This window comes from Carcharodon carcharias, chromosome 2 (genome assembly GCF_017639515.1).
Source record: "Carcharodon carcharias isolate sCarCar2 chromosome 2, sCarCar2.pri, whole genome shotgun sequence".
Lineage (NCBI taxonomy): Eukaryota > Metazoa > Chordata > Chondrichthyes > Lamniformes > Lamnidae > Carcharodon > Carcharodon carcharias.
The window spans coordinates 211494990-211513200 of NC_054468.1; the positions used below are offsets into that span (position 1 = coordinate 211494990).

Genomic DNA, 18211 nt, shown 5'->3' on the forward strand with positions numbered 1-18211 from the left:
TGAAATTGTTTTGTCATTTAATCTCTCCTGCCTTCCACAGTAACGTAGACCTTCCCTTTTATTCTCTTCTTACCCTTTGCCCCCACCACCCCCCATCCCCCCTTTCACTTGCTCAAAACCTTTTACATTTTAAACTTCTTCCAGTTGTGATGAAAGATCACAGACCAGAAGTGGTAATTCTGTTTCTCTCTCCACAGATGGCCTGTTGAGCATTTCCAGCATTTTCTGTTTTTAACAAAGATGAATCATTTTTGGTTGCAACAAAACTGTCATTGGCAACACAGACGGGCCTAGGCATAGTCATGTTGGAAATGGATAATATATCACATTGGTGCAGTGGGTTATGTTCTGAGGTTGGCTTGTGCTATATCTGGCAGTGAACTTCATACCAACAGTACTGAAATTCAAAAAGTATTGTGGCAATATCCCACATCTTGATGAGCACAAAGAATTCTGTGGTTAAGAATCTCTGAAGATTGTGAAAGAGCAACAATGAATAAATCGCACCCCTTTAATCATTTATTCCACAAATTGTCAAACAAAATAATCGAATTTTTGTTTTGGAGAGAGTGGATTTCTGAACTGCATAGTTATAAAACATTGTCTAAGATGGAAAACAGCCAGCAATCTGAGCATTAAAAAGAACAATGAGAATATGCCAGAGAATGTTGCGCTCTGGTCAGAAAGCACCTTGAATATTGCATCTAGTATAGTTGTTAAGAAATGACAGATATTCAAGCAGAGTAGGCAGTGCAGGGAAGAATCTCGAGGTCGATCCCTAGTGTCAATGGTCAGAGTTACACGGGGAGACCAGAAAGATTTAGGAATTTAAGCTTAGAAAGAGATTGTCCTCTGGACGACCTTTGAGGCATAGGAGATTATTACAGGCTATCAAAAAGTTAACCAAGGATTATTTCTAATTCAACTGTGGGATTATAACTAAGGCACTCAAATTCAAATCAGTAAAAGGTAACGTTAGGACTGATGTCAAGAAATGCGTCCTCACAAAAAGTGATCAACAGCAATATTAACTTCCTGATAGAGTAGAGGTGGTAATAGTCCTGGAATCACTTAAGAAACAACCAAATGCTACAATGGGTGGACAGTAGCATCTAATAGTGCCACTTGCTCGCAAGACTAAAACCCATGGGAAGAAAGTGGCAATGGCTGTGTAGATACAAATTTGGTTAGGGACAGGAAGCAGAAAATAATGGTTGTTTTTCAGACTGGGGGTATAGAGTAATGTTCCCCAGGGGACGCTATTAGAAACAGTGCTCTTTTTCATGTTTACCCTGGACATGGTTAAACAGCATAATTCAAAGCCGGCAAATCACTCAAAATTTGAAAATGTGGGAAACCGTAAGGAGGATAGTAACAGTCTTCAGCAGGACACAGACTGGTAAAATAGGCAGATTTAATCAAGAAAAGTGTGATTATACATTTTGATAGGAAGAATGAGGAGAGGCAGTGGTACAATTTTAAAGAGTTGTGCAGAAACTGAGGTGTACACAAATCTTTGAAGGTAGCACAAGTTGAGAAGACCATTTAAAACACCTTTGGTTTTACTAATAGAGGAATACAGTACTAAAGCAAGGGAAATTGCTAAACCTGTTAAAAGCACTGCTTTTGCCTCAGTTGAGGTGTTAGCTTTAATTCTGGGTATCATGCTTTAGGAAGGATGTCAAGGTCTTGGAGAAGATGCAGAGGAGATTTACTAAGGAGGAGAGACTGGAAAAGCTGGGGTTGCTGTCCTTAAAGCAGAGAATGTTAAGGGGAGCTTTAATAAAGGTGCTCAAAATTTTGAATGATTTTACATTAATAAAGGAGAAACAGTTTCTAGTGACAGAAGGCCTGGAACACAGAGGACACAGATTTAAGGTGATCAGAAAAGAACCGAGAGTGGTGTGAGGAAAAGATTTTTACACAGCAAGTGTGAACGCTCTGGAACGTACTGCCCAAAGTAATGGTGGAAGCAGATTCAATGGAAGCGTTCAAAAGGGAATGTATAAATACTTGAAGGGAAAACATTTACAGTATGTCGGTGAGAGGGCAGGGGAATGGGATTAATTGGATCACTCTACATAAAAGCTGGCACAGATACATTGAGATGAATAGCCTCCTTTTATGCTGCATTATTTCCATGATTCTATCTCTTAGGGTGGATGAATGCAATGAGCACAGAACAGTTGTTGGATAACCAGACCAGTAATCCAGAAAACACTAGTTCAAACCTAATCATGGCACATTGAGAACTTGCAATCAATTTTTAAAAAAAATATGGAAATAAAAGCTGATGTAACTCCACAGGTCCAGCAAGCCACTCAGTTGTATTAAACTGACATAAAGGAGGACTAAATTTCGAAAAGGTACCGTACTTTCACCTTTGCAGGGCAACTAGGCATGGCCAATGTCTGAGACTAAATAACAAAAAAATACTGAAGGCCTCCTCAACTCTAATTATTTTATTTTATTTCTTCCGTCGTCTTCGTCTCTGTGCTCACTTCTTTGGGCAGGAGTCCTCTCTCTGTTCAATGGATCCTTTTACCCACCTCCAATATTTTCCTTCCACCTGGACCCCTCCCTCAGGATTCTTACCTTCTCTTGATCTTTTCATTGAGAACTGTTGGCGTGACATTAGTCATCTCAATTTCTCTGCTCCTCTCACCCATTCTAATCTGTCTCTCTCTGAACTTACTGCACTCCATTCTCTCAGGTCCAACCCCGACATTGTCATCAAACCCGCTGACAAGGGTGGTGCTGTTGTTGTCTGGCGCACTGACCTCTACCTCGCGAAGGCTGAGCGTCAACTCACAGACATTTCCTCCTACCTCTCCCTGGAGCATTACCCCACCACTGAACATCAAGCCATTGTTTCCAGGACTGTCATTGACCTCATCTCCTCTGGAGATCTTCCTCCCACAGCGTCCAACCTGATAGTCGCTCAAACTCGGACGGCCCGCTTCTACCTCCTACCCAAAATCCACAAACAGAACTGTCCCAGTAGACCAATCGTGTCAGCCTGTTCCTGCCCTACGGAAGTCATTTCTCGTTATCTTGACTCCCTTCTCTCTCCCCTTGTCCAGTCCCTTCCCACCTACATCCGTGATTCCTCTGACACCTTATATCAGATCAACAATTTCCAGTTCCCTGGCCCCAACCGCATCCTTTTGTTTTTTCCAATAATTTATATAGATTTTTCTTTTCCCACCTATTTCCATTATTTTTAAATCTTGTATGCTCTGCTAGTCTTTCCACCCCACCCCCATTAGAGCTGTACCTTGAGAGCCCTGCCATCCATTCTTAATTAGCACATTCATTTAGATAATATCACCACCTTCAACACCTCTTTGTTCCTTTGTTTGTGACATCTTTTGATTATCTGCTCCTATCACTGCTTGCTTGTCCCTACAACCACACCAGCACCCCCCCGCACTTCTCTCCCCCACACCCCCCAACCTTAAACCAGCTTATATTTCACCCCTCTCCTAATATTCATTCAGTTCTGTTGAAGGGTCATGAGGACTCGAAACGTCAACTCTTTTCTTCTCCGCCGAGGCTGCCAGACCTGCTGAGTTTTTCCAGGTAATTCTGTTTTGGTTTTTTTTTTCTATTTATTTTGTTGTTTACCTTGTTTAAACAACTTACATTTTCAAAAATGTTATCATGCCAAAGTGGCAAACAATGAAGCTTAATTCCTAAGCATACATTATGTATACCATTAAGGATAACAAAAAGGCAATTCGCAACTGAGTGAAATTTCTTTTTGCTCTTGTCCTCTATTTTTCTTTAAAACAAACAGACACATTGCCTTTCTTCAGTGTTTACATTATATAAGAAAAATAACACGAAACAGTCTTACAAGGTCTGAGTCACAAGGAGAAACTTAATCGGCTGCTCTTTAATAACATTTCAAAGGGATTTGTTAAAAAACAATTTTAGGTAATTTGATTTTTTTTTTGTTTGGCCATCATAAATCGCTGCTTAAATCACCAACCATCAAACCTCATTAGTTCTCCTTTTCAATGCTTTGGTCAAAGTTCAAAGCAGAATTGATCTGAAACACGAGTTCAATATGTAGCTAATTATCATATAATTACTCTATAATATGAAGGAAAACTTACAGCCATTATGAAGGCAGAAATTCAAATGACAAGTTATGATATGTACTGCCAGAAGAATTTGTCAGCCGAACATAGATTGTCTGCTGGGGATTGTTCTCCACTGAATTATTTCCTGCCTCACAAACAAACATTTAGATTGTAGATGATCATTATGTGTAATGCACACTGAGGACAGTAGAGGCAGTATGATGCAAGTGAGAGGAATTTTTTTTTTTAATCAAATGATTACAAGATGGTGTCAGAATTGTTGCAAATTCAGTCCTATTTTCCTAACATAAAGGAGGAAAATAAGGTAGAAACAAAGTGCATCTACAATATCTTATCATCAAAAGATCTTTCATAATTCTATGTTGGTAGAACCATAGAACCGTAGAAAAGTTATGGCACAGAAAGAGGCCATTCAGCCCATTGTGTCTGCACTGGCTGACAAAGAAAAATAAAAAAAACAAGTTGCCTATTCTAACCCCACCTTCCAGCAACTGGTCCGTAGCATTGCATATCACAACACTTCAGGTGCAGATCCAGGTACCTTTTAAATGAGCCATGGATTTCTACCTCCACCACCAAACCAGGCAATGAATTCCAAACACTCACCATCCTCTGCGTGAGGACGCTTTTCCTCATGTCCCCTCTAATCCTTCCATCAATTACCTCAAATCTGTGTCCCCTGGTAATTGACCTCTCTGCTAGGGAAAACAGGTCTTTCCTGCCTACCATATCTAGGCCCCTCAATCTTGTACACCTCAATTAAGTCACCCCTCAGCCTCCTCTGTTCTAAGAAAAACAAGCCTATCCCATCTAATCTTTCCTCACAGCTGCAATTTTCAAACCCCAACATCATTCTTATAAAACTCCTCTGTATTCTGTCCAGAGCAATTATGTCCTTCCTATAATGTGGTGACCAGAACTGTACTCATCCATCAAAGAAAGCATTCCATATGCTTTCTTCACCACTTAACCCGCCTGCCCTGCCACCTTCTGGAACCTGTAGGCATGCACTCCAAGGTCTCCCACTTTCTCAACCCCTCTCAATATCCTCTCATTTATTGTGTTTTACCTTCCTTTGTTTGCTCTCCCCAAATGCATTACCTCACACTTCTCTAGATTGAATTTCATTTGCTACTTTTCCACCCACTCAACCAAGCCATTGATAACATTCTGGAGTTGACCACTATCCTTTTACAATCAACCACACGGCCAATTTTTGTGTTATCTGCAAAGTATCCAATTATGCCTCCCACATTTAAGTCTAAATCATTAATATATGCAACAAACAGCAATGGCCCCAATGAGCCTGTGGAAAGCCACTGAAAGCAGTTTTCCATTTGCAAAAACATCCATCAACCGTTACGCTTTCTTTCCTGTAACTGAGCCAATTATGGATCCAACTCTCACATTTCCCTGCATCCCATGGGCTTTTAGAATAGGATAGTGCATCACAATACTGAATTTTTATTCCATTATCATATCAGGCAGTGTATTCTAAATCCAAATTATATGTGTAAAATGATTTTATGTCACCTCTGGTGTTTTTGCCAATACTCAGCTGGAGTATTGTGTACAATTCTGGGTGCCACACTTTAGGAAGGATGTGAACACATTGGAGAGGGTGCAGAAGAGGTTTACAAAAATGGTTCCAAGGATGAGAAACTTCAGTCATGAAGATAGGTTGGAGAATTTGGGACTGTTCTCCTAAGAGAGAAGACTAAGAGGAGATTTGATAGAGGTGTTCAAAATCATGAAGGGCTAGATGGAGTAGATAGGGAGAAATTGTTCCTGCACATAAAAGGGATCAAGAACCAGGGGGCACAGATTTAAAGTGATTTGCAAAAGAAACAAATAAGATACAAGAAAAAACTCTCACACTGCAAGTGGTTCGGGTTTGGAATGCACTGCCTGTAAGTATGGTGGATCGAGGCATTCAAGAGGACATTAGATGATCATTTGAATAGAAACAATGTGCAGGGCTACGGGGAAAAGGCAGGAGAACAGGACTGAGTCATAACGTTCATTCGGAGAGCTGGTGCAGACACGATGGACCGAATGACCTCCTTCTGCACTATAACAATTCTGATTCTGTGATAAATCTGTCGGGTCTAGTTATCGACCCTTCAGCCATTGGAAACAACTTCCCTTTAATTACTTTATCTAAACCCTACATTACTTTAAACACCTCTATCAAATGTATTTGCCTTTCTGCTCTAAGGAGAAAACCCTCAGCTTCTCCAGTCTAAGTAGCTGTAATCCCTCATCCCTGGAGTCATTCTAGTAAATTTCTTCTATACCCTCTCCAAAGCCTTCACTTTCTTCATGAAGTGTGGTGCCCAGAGTTGAACACAATAGTCTAACTGGGGCTGAATTAACATTTTACATAGGTTTACCTTAACTTCTTAGCTTTTGTACTCAATGCTTCTTACTCATAAAGGCCAGGACTGTACATATACATTAGGTGCTTTGTAACCCTTTCCTGCCGCTTTCAAAGATTTGTGCACAAACACTCCCAAGTCTTTCTCTTCTTGCATCCCCTTTAAACTTCTAAGGCCTCACAGTTTATGGCACTGAACTTCATTGGCCATACATCCGGCCATTCCATCAGTCTGTCCACGGCTTCCTCAAGTCATACTATCACCTTTCTCACTGTTTATGGCACTTGGAAGTTTTGTGTCGCCTACAAATTTCAAAATTATGCCTCTACTCCCAAATCCAAGTTATTAATGTACATTAAAAACAGCACTATTACCACTGGACCTTGGGGAAATCCACTGTATGCTTCCAGGCCAGTCTGAAAAACAACCATTCAGCAGTACTCTCAGCCTTTTGGACCATAGCCAAGTTTGTGCTCATGCTGCTACTGGCCCTTTAATCCTGCAGGCTTTATTTTTCAAACTTCCTAACAAGTCTATTATGTGCTAATTTATCAAACGTCCTCAGGCACTGCCTTCATCCATCCTCTGTTACCTCATCAAAAAACTCAACCAAATTAGTCAAAACGATTTGCCCTGAACAAATCCATGCCGAGTCTTCTCTATTAGCACATGCTTGACTGACTGACTGCTAAGTTTTTCTTGGATTACTGAGTGGAATTTGACTGTCCCCAGCCGGAGGGTTTGAACGCAGCGGGGGGGTGGGGGGGTGGTGGGGGGTTTCGTAAAATGCAGCACATGGTCTTTCTGCTGCATATCTGCCTGTTCCGATGTGTCTTTCATTTTACTCACTGCTGAGTATAAACAGACCCCATTTTGGCTGTTGTAAGGGTCTTGACCGGCAGCGTGGGAGCCACAGAGCAATGCAGTAGACATAAATACTCTGGAAGGGCAGATAAGGTCCACATAACCATCATGATTTGAAGATTTTTTAAAAAGAGATGGGTGGTTAAAGTTTTTCTTTAGGAAAACAAGCTGCAGCTGTCAGTTTTAGAAACTCCCCCATTAAGCCTTGATTGACAGGCATAGGTTAGAAAAAAAATTGCATGCGGTCGGTGCACTTTCAATACAGCTCTCTGTTGACATTTACCCAAAGGCCATCATTCTGTCACTATGAATGCTTGGCTGAAATTCAAATCATACAATTATCTCAGTAGGGGGCTCTGAGTTCACAGTTTGATTGATAGTTTGAGAGGCTATCAAAGTATTATCTGTCTTTGATGGGGGGGTTCTAAATAGAAGTTTGTTTTTGTAAGAGCGTAAACATTTGAGAAGATTTAAATGCTTGGGTTCTATAAATGGGAGTTTCTTATTCAATATCAAGTGTGTAGGAGTGACAGCATTTTAGATTGTTAGAAGTTTTTAAAAAATCTTCATATGATTGCTGAAGTCTGCCCATGGTGGATGCTGGATGGGTGGCTGTGAAGGTGGTATGGAGGTATGATGGACCTTGGAGGGTAGGAAGGGGCATGAGTTGGCATCGATTTAGCATAAAGAATATGAGGGGCCATTGAGGATGAGTGAGGGGTGGTGAGAGAGTGTGAGATGTCAGGGCTAGAGGGCCTAATAACTTATAACATAACTGGGACAAAATCCCAGAAAACCAAGGCGGGCCTTCCAGCCTGCCACAGCACTTGCCATGGCCACCTATGCTCTGCTTTTGGGGTTGGTGGGTCTGACTCCATCCCATACCCCACAGTGAAAATTGCATGTTTTAGGGTACTTTTTACTGAGGCGGGTCTGGGGGTGCGAGCTGCAAAGATTTCCCAACTTGAGCTGCCTACCTCAGCAGCCAAACTCCGGTCCTTCATGTCAACATCATGCAACCTCTGTTCAGCTTCTGCTCCAACCTGCAGTGCTATTCATGACCCAATGGCTGCTTGGATCCTCTGTTTGAACATTTAAACCAGTTACCGGAGTGAATTCATGGAAAATAAACTTCAAGCATCATCAGTTGCTGCGTCCCAATAAAAACCATGGCCTTCAGAAGTCAGAACAACTTTATTCCAAATTTAATTTGGATGCCAAACTTTGAATGGGGTGTGGGGGCAGTGACAGGAGGAATAGAAATCAACATTTTACTGCAGTGAATGACCTGCATTAATGAGCTTAGGTTGTCATCCTTGATCATTCTGGCTCTATTACATACAAAATAACACGTTCTGTAGTATTCCATGGCACTCATTTTTTCCATATTTGATAACTGTGCTTCTTTTCTTGAAGACTAAATCTTGCTTCATCCTTAGGTTATCCCATAAAACCTTCCTTTTTAAAATACATAAAATTACCCTCTTCCTGACATCAAACAAAGAAAAACAGCTAAAAAGAATCACAACTGTTGTACCCATCTAGTTTGCCTGATTGCCTTCTTATTGTAATGGAGCCATACAAAACATTTGTGATAAATCTTCAACATATTAACCATGGAGCCAGTAGGACAGCTGCCGGCTGATCTATCACAGTTATCTGATTTTTAACCCAGCCATTTCATGTATTCATTCTGTTTGAACTGTCTATGCTACAGCATACAAAGTACAAATTTCTTTTGGAGGCTCACTCTAATTAGCCCTGCTCAGTGTCTCATCTCTCTTTCCTCTCCTCTCCAATGTTTATACAATTATGGATTTCCCTAAAATTTTCCTCGTTATATTTTCCTCTTGTCCCTCATGTCAAAGCATCAGATTAATGCAAAAGGCAACTAATGCACAGGCTGCAACCGCTTGGCATTTTGCCTTGGTCATTTGGTGCCAGCCAGCCACTTGCCCATGGAGGCCATTACATGATGTCAAGCCTTGGCTCAGTGGTCACAGTTTCAACTGAGTCAGAAGGTTAAGAGTTCAAGTCCCACTTCCATAGGCTTCAGCCCATAATCTAGGTTGTTGAAGGTGCTGACTTTTGGATGAGACTTTTTAATGTCCCTTGGGTGGACATTAAAGATCCCATGGCATTATTCAAAGAACAGCATGAGAGTTCTCCCCAGTGTCCTGGCCAACATTTATCCCCTTAACCATATGGAAATAAATTATTATTGTTTGTTGCTGCATTTCTGTACACTACGATGATGATTACACTTTAAAAGTACTTATTTGGTTGCACCATGCATTGGGACTTTGGGAGATTATAGAAGGCACTACATAAATGCAAGCTTTTCTTCACATTGTAATCAAATTTGTATTCGTAACCAACTATACATATTCCCAGGAGGTAAGACTGGAAGGCACTGCATGTTCATGAGGAACAGGAATCTTTTTCTCATGACTTTGAGACATCTCATCAGCATTTTGCCTCAACTTTGTGAATGGCACAGATCCTTCTACTAATAGCTTAGTGAATTTACCTTGTTAGCAACCAAGTAACGCAAACAAAAACAAAAATACCTGGGAAAACTCAGCAGGTCTGATAGCATCTGCGGAGAGGAACACAGTTAATGTTTTGAGTCTGTATGACTCTTCAACAGAACTAAGAAATATAGAAATGAGGTGGAATATAAGCTGGTTGAAGGGGGTGGGACAGATAGAGCTGGATAGAGGGCCAGTGATAGGTGGAGGCAAAGAAGAGATTGCCAAAGATGTCATGGACAAAAGGACAAAGGGGTGTTGAAGGTGGTGCTATTAGCTAAGGAATGTGCTAATGATGACATTAAGGGTAGAAAGCAGGATGAGCTGGCCCTAGAGGGGTTGGGGTGGGGGGAGGGGATTGAAATAGGCTAAAAGGTAGAGATAAAACAATGGATGGAAATACATTTTAAAATAAAGGAAATAGGTGGGAAAAGAAAAGAAAAATATGTATAAAAAATTATAAATTATTGGAAAAAGGGGGATTGGAAAGCGGGTTGGGATGGAGGAGATGGTTCATGATCTAAAGTTGTTGAACTCAATATTAAGTCCTGAAGGCTGTAAAGTGCCTAGTTGGAAGATGAGGTGCTATTCTTCCAGTTTGCGTTGAGCTTCAATGGAATGATGCAGCAGGCCGAGGACGGACAAGTGGGCATGAGAGCAGGGTGGTGTGTTGAAACGGCAAGCGATAGGGAGGTCTGGGTCATGCTTGCAGACAGACTGAAGGTGTTCCGCAAAACGGTCGTCCAGTCTGCATTTGGTCTTTCCAATGTAGAGGAGACCGCATTGAGAGCAGCGAATGCAGTAGACTAAATTGAGGGAAGTGCAAGTGAAATGCAAACATCCCAGGTCCAGTCACCAGCTTCTGCTGAATTATTTTTCTTTCAGAGTTGCGATATGTATGCAAGAAATCAATTGATGCAGTCCAAGGTTAACAACATAAGAACTAGGAGAAGGCCATTCAAGCCTTCAAGCCCACTCTGCCATTCAATGAGATCATGGCAGAACTTCTACATCAACATCATTTTCCTGCTCTGCCCCTGTATCCCATGATGATTTTGAGATGTAGAAATCTGAGTCTTGAACATACTCAATGACTGATCTTCCACAGCCCTCTGGGGCAGAGAATTCCAAAGGCTCACCACCCTCCAAGTCAAGAAATTCATCCTCATCTCAGTCCTAAATGGTCTGCCCCTTATTCTGAGACCATGTCCCAGACTGTGTTCCCTGGTCGGGAGAAGAAAAATAAAACCACCAGGATATTAACATTTTAAAACAATTCCATAACCTCTGCTTGAATGTACATGTAGGGAAATGCAGGGTCAGGCTCAGCTGCAATGTATTCCCTCCTCCCTGGCAAGGTTAAATAATCTGCCAGCACGCTCTGTCAAGACTTAAATGACTAATGGCCACTTGAGCAAAGTACCAAAAGATGTCTGCACTCCAAAGAGAGGGGGAGGGGAACAGATTGGCTAGTGAGAAGAAGTGAAAAAAAATGAACTCTCAAGGATGTGGTACAGAACACAGGACCCATTAGTTTATTAGATGGACCTTACCATAGATTTAATTGACAGAGGATACATCTTCAGTACCAGCTTTGTGCAATAGTTGCCATTAATCAATTAGCCATAGTTCATTCCTGCAATTCACTTCTACCTTCAACTGTCTGCATATAGGGTTTACAAGGATTCGACTGATAAAAGCGTTGCAGTGTACTTTGTTGAGTGTAACAGATTGGGGAGGGCCCACATTTAACTGTGTGCACACCAAAGGTTTATGAACATCAGCTTGCATGCTGGTGAGGGAAAACATTTCTCTTCAGCTGTGGCAATTGAGCTGCAAAGCACGTAAATGGACATCAGTTTCAAAAGGAGCTGGAATTGGTAGTGCAGTCTCCATGGTCAAATAGCTGTGTAACATTCCACTATGTATACCCAGTAAGAAATGAGTTGCGAGAGAGATATCGGAGGATTGCCAGCATATCTGACATCTTTGCCCAGTGCAAGGTGGAGAGGGAAAAAAGAAGCTCGAGGGGGGTGGAAAGATGAAGGAAAACAGTCTGCTTGAACACTGCAACTTCATATAATTTCACTTGACATGCCCAACTTCTGTCTTTTCTCTATGTAGTTCAATTAAGAACAAAAAAAAAAGTGAACTGATTTTCATCCTGACTCATTCATTGAAGTACAATATTACCACATTCGGGAATGTTGCCATCAACAGCCAGGTCTTCCAAGATAAACAGCACCAGTGTTTGAACTAAAAGTTGATACGATCTTCAAAGCAATTAGCAAATCTTGGATGCACCACAAGACAAGAATTTCATTTTGAATGTCTGATGTGCAATAAGTGATAGAGGGAAAGAATAGTCTCCCTGATCCTTTACACCTGCAGACCCATGTCAACTTTGGCAAATAAATATCAGTTAACTTGCACTCTTTAATAACAGTATGTCTTTCCAAATATCAATTCATTTATATATTCTGCAGTGGTTTTTGAACAGACCATTGAAGAATACATTGCTTAACCAAGGAGATTTATACGGGATTACCAGAGGTTGGAAAATAATTACCTTTTGTGAGTTCTAGACAAGAAAGCTTCCTTAGACTCTTGATCAATCTTTGCTGTGAATCAAAAAAAAGACAGCAATTAATAAAGCAATCAAAAGTTAGCTCTAAATGCTTTCGAATTTGAGTCATTAAATAAATCTGTTGTCGCTTTTAGTCTAATTTTGAAAATTATATTGGAGGATCAATGAGAGGGGTAAGGAAACATACTTTGCTGCCCTGGACCCTTGACATTTTTGAAGCTTAATCATTAAGCACCAGTTCAAATACCCTGTACAAAATATGACATTGTATTACATTTGAGAACCTCTTCAGAAAGCCAACGGAAAACATTTGTTGGCTGTTTCTTCTGTTCACTGAACAATTAGTGCTTCAGTAGAGAACTAGAGGTTCGAAGAAAAATTAATCTAGAAATGTACAAATATATTAATGTGTTTTTCTAGAAATATCAATTCCTTTCAATACAAGGAAAACAAACTACAAATGGAATGTCAAACTTGGCTTTATTTTATCCAGTCAATGATTGCCAAATTATATTTATTTGGGTGCATTAACACCATCATTATTCCAACTTTTGAATCTCAGGTTTCACAACAGCCCACTCGAATATGATGAGAGTTTCATGTTTTTGATGCCTTAAAGGATCCAAAGTCCAAACAATTCAGGCTAGTCTCATACTAATTTAAATTAGTTATGTGTACACAGTAAAACATTGCTCAGAATTCAGAACTAAATAGCTAATAGAATGCTGCAAGGACAACTTCTGTCCTTAGCAGAAAATTCACCTTCGAATCTGCAATGATCAAACATACTGCTTAACAAGTAGTAGAAGAAAATTTATTCTAATTCCTGGTTATGCATTTTGCGATTTTTGAATAATCAATGTTGACAGTAAATATCCAAAAGAGAAAAAAATAGCATTCTATTCTCAGATCTGCATCTGATAGGAATACCACATTAGATCATGACTGACACCTCGGACCGAAATCTCTTGCTAATAGTTGCCCCATTTCCCATTGTGCAGGCAAAATAGAAGGTACCATTAACTTCTGCACAATGGAGAAACTTTTATCAGTTGTTGCTGGTTTTGAATGCATACCTGTATAAAAATCTTAATATTTTCAACAGAAAGCCAAGGGACAATCATATTTGTTATTGAATGAGTAAAATATGATATTTAAATTCTTCCATTTAGCTTCTCAGCTCCAGGGAGAAAAAAAAGTCTCTCCAAAGAACTGAAGTCTTTCATCTCCTCTGTAGTCTCTCACTCTAAAGGTCCATCCAAAAGTGAGGCTTCCAGGATTGAACACAAAATTCCACCTAAGCCCTAAGTAGTGGTGGTGGCTAAGGGTGGGGGTACACTACTATGGTTGGTGAGTTTAAACCAAAGTGGCAGGGGACTGAGGCATCAGCTTAAAGAAGTAGAAAAGAAAAATAAAGTGCATAGAGGAGTCCTAGAGAAGGAAGTAATACCATACTAGATAGGAGCAGACAAAGAATAGAATGATACGTGCAGTGAAAAAGGTTAGTGAGCTAGAGGCAAAAAGAGCCATATAATGTATTCACCTGACATCACATGTTTTCTTCTTCATCTTAATCCTTAAATCTTTTGTCATCACGGGCCTCTGGATTTTTTTGCCCTACCTTTCCCCTTTATGGGAATATACCTTGACTGTGCCCAAACACACACTTCAAACACTACCTGCTAATCTTTCATTCCAGTTTATCTGGGTCAGATCCATTCTTGCTTCATTAAAGTTGGTTTCCACCCAGTTAATTATTCTTACTCTGGTTTGTTCTTTGTCCTTTTCCATAGCCAGCCTATACCTTGTTATACAATGATCACTGTCCTCTGGATGTTCCCTCCTGACAATGATCCGCTTGGCCCACCTCATTCCCAAGAACTAGACCTAACAGTGCCTTCTTTCACCTTGGACTGAAAACATACTGCTGTGGAAAATTCTCCTAGGCACACGCTAGGAATTCTTGCCCTGCTCTGCCCTTTAACTATTACTTTCCCAATTTATATTTGGACAATTCAAGTCCCCCATTATAACTACTCTATAATTCTTGCACCACCCTGTAATTTTCTTGCAAATTTATTCCTCTACATTTTCCCCACTAGTTCATGGCCTATAGACTATGCTGAGAAATGTAATTACACCTTTTTTGTTCCTTGGCTCTAGCCAAACAGATTCTGTCCTTGATCCCCTCCCTCAAGTGCTGCAATGTTCTCCTTAATCAATACTGCCACCCCTCCCCCTTTCCTTCCTTTCCTATATTTTCTGTACATCTTGAATCTAGGACTATTTAATACCCAGTCCTGCCCTTTTTGGATCTTCAACTGGGATAATGCTTGAATAAAGAGAAAGGTGGATGGGGTTATATGACCTGTTCTAAAGTCTACCTGACAGTAAGCCTGGGTGGTTTGATTGTTAGAGATCGAAGGAAGGCTTAGATTGTTTTGCTGGGAAGAAGGTGCAAGGTATTTACGCTTAAAGATAATTGCGGCAGGCTATATGTTACCCAGACACTGCGAGTGCCAGAAATAAAGTGTTGAGTATGTTAAACAGTTGTGCTCTAAACTCTCCACTTAACTCCAAAATAAAAGAAAGTTGGGCTCTCAAGGGTAGCTAGTTAGCATTTCTACCTGGATACAAGGCCCATGTGATTCACGTAGCCATTGGGAATGAGGCAGAGAAAGCCATTAGAGCATTTCTTAGAATAGCATTGAATATCAAAAGCAGTTTTTTGGAGAGTCTGCATGGATTCAAGAGAGAGGAAGCAGCTCGAGGCCAAAGAAATCTTTATGGGCTTGTCATGCATGAATATGGGTGGAAGGTCACATCCAGGTTGAAAAGACAAAATTCATGGAGAGTTAAGATGAGGCTGGTAGTTGCCTAGCTTGAGCTAGAGGAAGAGTCTCCAGGAAAAGAAAACCTCACTGTGAAGGCACTTATAACAATGCAAGTTACCAGGCTGAGAAAAGAAAAGAGCAGGAATAAACTCTTGGGACCTAAGAATCACTTTGGATTGATCCTGGGAAAACTGAATGTCCATGTAAAGGATAGTATAAAATATTTCAGTGATGTGAACTTTCTCATTTCGGCAAGAAGAAGAAAGGGGGGTGGGTGGGGGTATTCTGTTCTGTAGTTTAAAGTGTAAGTTGCCTACAAAAAGAAATAGGGCTTAGTCAATAGTACTTTTTCTAGTCATTCACTGCAGTAAACATTTTAAGCATTTCACCTTTTGTTGTGTTTTTCTTTTAGTTCTTAGCTGGAAGTTCTTTTTTTTAAGGTTATTGGTCTCTACGGGGATCATAACACTACAAGGTTAGGTTGGAGATGCTGGGGTTGTTCTCCTTTGGAACAAAGGAGACAGAGGGACAATCTTACGGAGGTTTACAGGGTTATGACAGGTTTAGATAAGGTAGAAATAGAAATGCTGTTCCCATTAGCTGACACTACAAGGATGAGGGGACACAGGATTAACATTTTGGGTAAGAGGTACAGTGTGGGCTGTGGGGGAAATGTGAGGAAGAACACGTTCGACACAGTGAACGGTAATGACCTAGACCACACTGTCTGAGCAGGCCATAAAAGCAGAGAAGATCAATGATATGGAAAGCAAATTGGATTGGCACTTGAGGGAAATAATTTTCAGGGCTATGGCGATGGAGCAGGGACATGGGACTGACTGGACTGGACTGTTCTACAGAGCCAGCATGGCTGGATGGGCTGATTTTCCTCTTTCTATGCTGTGATGACTTTATGACATTGTGCGGCAAATTCACAGAGGTGTAAAACTACTTTTCTTTAAAAGGATGGCCAAGGAACAGTCATTCATAATCTTAGAATATGTATCAGATGATGCTGATTTGGTTTACAAATATATAGTTGAAAAATAAACGAAAGCAAACTCCCATAATTTCATCCGCAAGCAAAAAAAAAAACAGCAATTGTGTTCACCTGCACAGGCAGATGGGGCCTAGATTTATTATCTCATCTGAAATACACTACCCTGTTAATGCAGCACTCCCTCTTTACTGACAGTTCATCTCAGTACTATGTCATATCGGATGATTCCATAATCATTGAGTCCACTTTGAAAAATTACTGACTTCCCATTCTTGATATCCAGTGATGCAAACGCAAAATGCGCCTGCCCCCAAGTAGGAGCACGAGATTCTGCAAGCACTCAAATTCTGAATGAATCAGACCAAAACCAGTAAAGAAGCAAATTGAGCAATGAGTTAAATTGTGTGAAATCTTGCTCGATAATGAATTTAATGCTTCTGTTTAGCGGAAACCACAGTGCCCATAAATGTAAGATTCTGCTGATATAACAACTTTTAGAAAGAGAAACAGATACATGGGCCGAGGAACACAATCCTTCTTCAGATGTCAACACTACCATCAATCCTCCTTTTTCCAGAAACACCTCACATTGTCTCTTGAACACACACTTGTACAATCCAGCCCAACTGCCTGCCCTGGCAGCTAAAGCTGAGCTGTAACTTTTTGGGTGAAGAAAAGTTCAATCTGATCTCATTTTCTCACTCCTAACTTCGTAAACTTTTCAAACTTGCAACTCCAGTTATTTGGGTTTCTGGCAATGTCTTTACATATGGTATTTGTAATTCATATTTTGATCTCTAATAAAAGTTTGGGGGAACTTGCAGCAGACTTTATAACCTATAAAAATTCCTAAAAAAAAATGTTTCCAGTTCTATTACGATTGCTGGAAGCTATGCTCGCATATTGCAGATAGTTGACCATAGCTTTAATATACATAATCTCAGAGTAAGGAGGTGCCCATTTAAGACAGAGATGAGGAGGAATTTCTTCTCTCAGAGGGTCGTGAATCTATGGAATTCTTTACTGCAGAAGGCTGTGGAGGATGGGTTAAGTATATTCAAAGCTAAAAGCAAAAAAACTGCAGATGCTGGAAATCCAAAACAAAAATACCTGGAAAAAATCGGCAGGTCTGGCAGCATCTGCTGAGAGGAACACACTTAACGTTTCGAGTCCGTATGACTCTTCAAAAGAACTGTTGAAGAGTCATACAGATTCGAAACGTTAACTGTGTTCCTCTCCGCAGATGCTGCCAGACCTGCTGAGTTTTTCCAGGTATTTTTATTTTTGTTAAGTATATTCAAGGCTGAGATAGATAGATTTTTAATCAGTAAAGGAACAAAGGTTATGGGAAAAAGGCAGGAAAGTGGAGTTGAGGATTATCAGATCAGCCATGATCTCATTGAATGGCAGAACAGACTCAGTGGGCGGAATGGCCTGCTTCTGCTCCTACATCTTGTGGTCTTGTAGTTGGTTCCAGGCTAAGTTATCGCCTTGCGACATCTACCAAACTCAGTGACTAAAGCAGCTGCTTTACAGCAATGCTTCTCAAAATTGTGGTCCATGGACCACTGGCCCTCTAGCTGGTCCAAACGCAAGTCACTAACACACAACGCCATGGCTGAGCCATTAGTGAAAGCAGACCATAATCCTCATCCCCACCGCCAGACCGACTCCCGTGTATGTAGCATGCGTTGTCACAAGCACAAGCAATAATGTGGGTTTATCAGCAAGATTTAGGTTATTGGTATAATAAACGCTGCAGGGTCAGGTTTTCAACACTTGTGGTACTGAAAACAAAGAGGAAGCAGCTGAACATGGAGCCTGGTGTGAGACAGAAGCTCTCCAGCTTAGAAACAAACATCGCCTCACCGGAGGCGAGGTGAAGAATGGTCATTCAGACTCAAAAAG

The 18211-nt window shown here is 40.7% G+C and overlaps 1 protein-coding gene across 1 annotated transcript in view; it reads right to left on the reverse strand.

Annotated features, from left to right (window-relative positions):
* The window catches only part of fmn2b (formin 2b), a 401079-nt gene that overhangs the window by 66032 nt on the left and 316836 nt on the right, over window positions 1-18211 (reverse strand). Inside the window, exon 16 of the mRNA XM_041207507.1 lies at window positions 12452-12503. Coding sequence (XP_041063441.1) covers window positions 12452-12503 — 52 coding nt within the window. The remainder of the gene's footprint in view (window positions 1-12451; window positions 12504-18211) is intronic.